Raw genomic sequence first — 1,976 nt, 5'->3', positions numbered from 1 at the left:
CGATACAGATCCAGATCCGTTCCAGTGGATGTGGAAGGTCTAGAAGATGAAGAAGACCCTGAGGTGTCTGATGACCTGTACATATTGGACCTAAGTCCTAGTCTGAAGACGTTATGTAAGCTAGAGGTCATTCAGTGTGGTCTGGAGCATTCTGATCTCCCACATGACCTCAGCTGGGAACTGACGGCCATGACCGCCAACAGCAGCAGAAGAAGAAAAGATAATACCGGCAGAGAACACGTTCCACCCAACGGAACAGAAGAACTGATCCAACATTCAGACGGGATGGAAAGCAGAACACAGGAATGTGATCAGTGATAAACAGCAAATATACATGCAGGAAGTAAACAGCAACATACAGGAAGTAAACAGCAACACACAGGAAGTAAACAGCAACATACAGGAAGTAAACAGCAACATACAGGAAGTAAACATCAACATACAGGAAGTAAACAGCAACATACAGGAAGTAAACAGCAACACACAGGTGTGGAACAGGACAGACAGGTATGGAACAGGACAGACAGGTGTGGAACAGGACAGACAGGTATGGAACAGGACAGACGGGTGTGGAACAGGACAGACAGGTATGGAACAGGACAGACGGGTGTGGAACAGGACAGACGGGTGTGGAACAGGACAGACGGGTGTGGAACAGGACAGACAGGTGTGGAACAGGACAGACAGGTGTGGAACAGGACAGACAGGTGTGGAACAGGACAGACAGGTGTGGAACAGGACAGACAGGTGTGGAACAGGACAGACAGGTGTGGAACAGGACAGACAGGTATGGAACAGGACAGACAGGTAAACGATGCACAGGTGGAGACCTGTGTTTTTTTTTTTTAAATGTGTTGTTTTTTTCTTTTTCTTTTATTGTCATATTTGAGGAAATAATTACCTCATTATGTCTAATGTTACCTCATTATGTTACCCCATTATGTTTAATGTTACCCCATTATGTTTAATGTTACCTCAGTATGGAACACTCACAAAAGTGTGAGTGTTCCATACAGTGATACATATATAGTGTCATTCATTAGACAGCCCTCCAGGCATATATCAATCATTCAATTATTGAAATACAGGGAAGTAAAGATGAATGAGAGGGGGGGGGGATCAAGTGCTATGTATTGAAGGTTTAAGTGGTTAAATGTTTGAAATGAACAAAAAAAAAATATTGACACTCTTGACTGTCTATGAGGATATCAATGAAATCTATGAAAATGTTTAATCTGCAACACAATTGTAGTGTAGTGGTGGTCCCTGCTTCATGTCTCTCTCAGCTAAGGGGTCCCTGCTTCATGTCTCTCTCAGCTAGGGGGTCCCTGCTTCATGTCTCTCTCTCAGCAAAGGGGTCCCTGCTTCATCTTTCTCTCCGCTAAGGGGTCCGTGCTTCATGTCTCTCAGCTAAGGGGTCCCTGCTTCATCTGTTTCTCAGCTAGGGGGTCCTTGGGCTGAAAAACGTTGAAGACCCTTGATGTATTATGTTTTATCATAATTAATCTGCTCACCATGTCCACAACACAACATTGGGATCCCCCTGTATGTGTCAAAATACTTCAAAAACGTAAATGAAGTCCACGATCATAACACCAGAGGCAGCTCCACTGATCATGTTCAACCCAGATTTGTCTCAACAAAGGGAATGAACTCGTTCTCATGCTATTCAACAAAAAAAATGCCATACCAAAAGGAGTAAAGGAGTGTAAAACCCTACTCACTTTCAAAACTGCCCTAAAGATACACCTTCAGGAAAATGGCCCCTGTCAGAGTCTTAACCTACTACCTTATTATTATTATTAACTAACGAACCAGACAAAATGATTTCTCCTCATTTTACAGCTCAATTTATAATCTATAAGCAAAATATAGGCTTTGCTGCCTCCTTGTGGCAATAACGGCACATGTTAGCAGAGTAACATTACTGGTTATTTTAAAGCAATACGTTTTAACTATGAATCTATTTATGTATG

General features: G+C 42.6%; 1 protein-coding gene across 1 annotated transcript in view; it reads left to right on the top strand.

Annotated features, from left to right (window-relative positions):
- The window catches only part of LOC311051692 (kelch domain-containing protein 3-like), a gene marked incomplete at both ends in the record, with an annotated part of 1,320 nt that extends 1,002 nt beyond the window's left edge, over window positions 1-318 (top strand). The window contains one exon of the mRNA XM_084066282.1: window positions 1-318. This exon is cut by the window's left edge and continues 1,002 nt beyond it. Coding sequence (XP_083922408.1) covers window positions 1-318 — 318 coding nt within the window.
- Between the last annotated feature and the right edge of the window lie 1,658 nt (window positions 319-1,976).

This window comes from Gymnoscopelus microlampas, assembly GCF_963454915.1.
Source record: "Gymnoscopelus microlampas genome assembly, chromosome: 9".
Classification (NCBI taxonomy): Eukaryota; Metazoa; Chordata; class Actinopteri; order Myctophiformes; family Myctophidae; genus Gymnoscopelus; species Gymnoscopelus microlampas.
The sequence above is the reverse complement of the archived record's forward strand: the minus strand, read 5'-3'. Positions and strand labels throughout refer to the sequence as shown.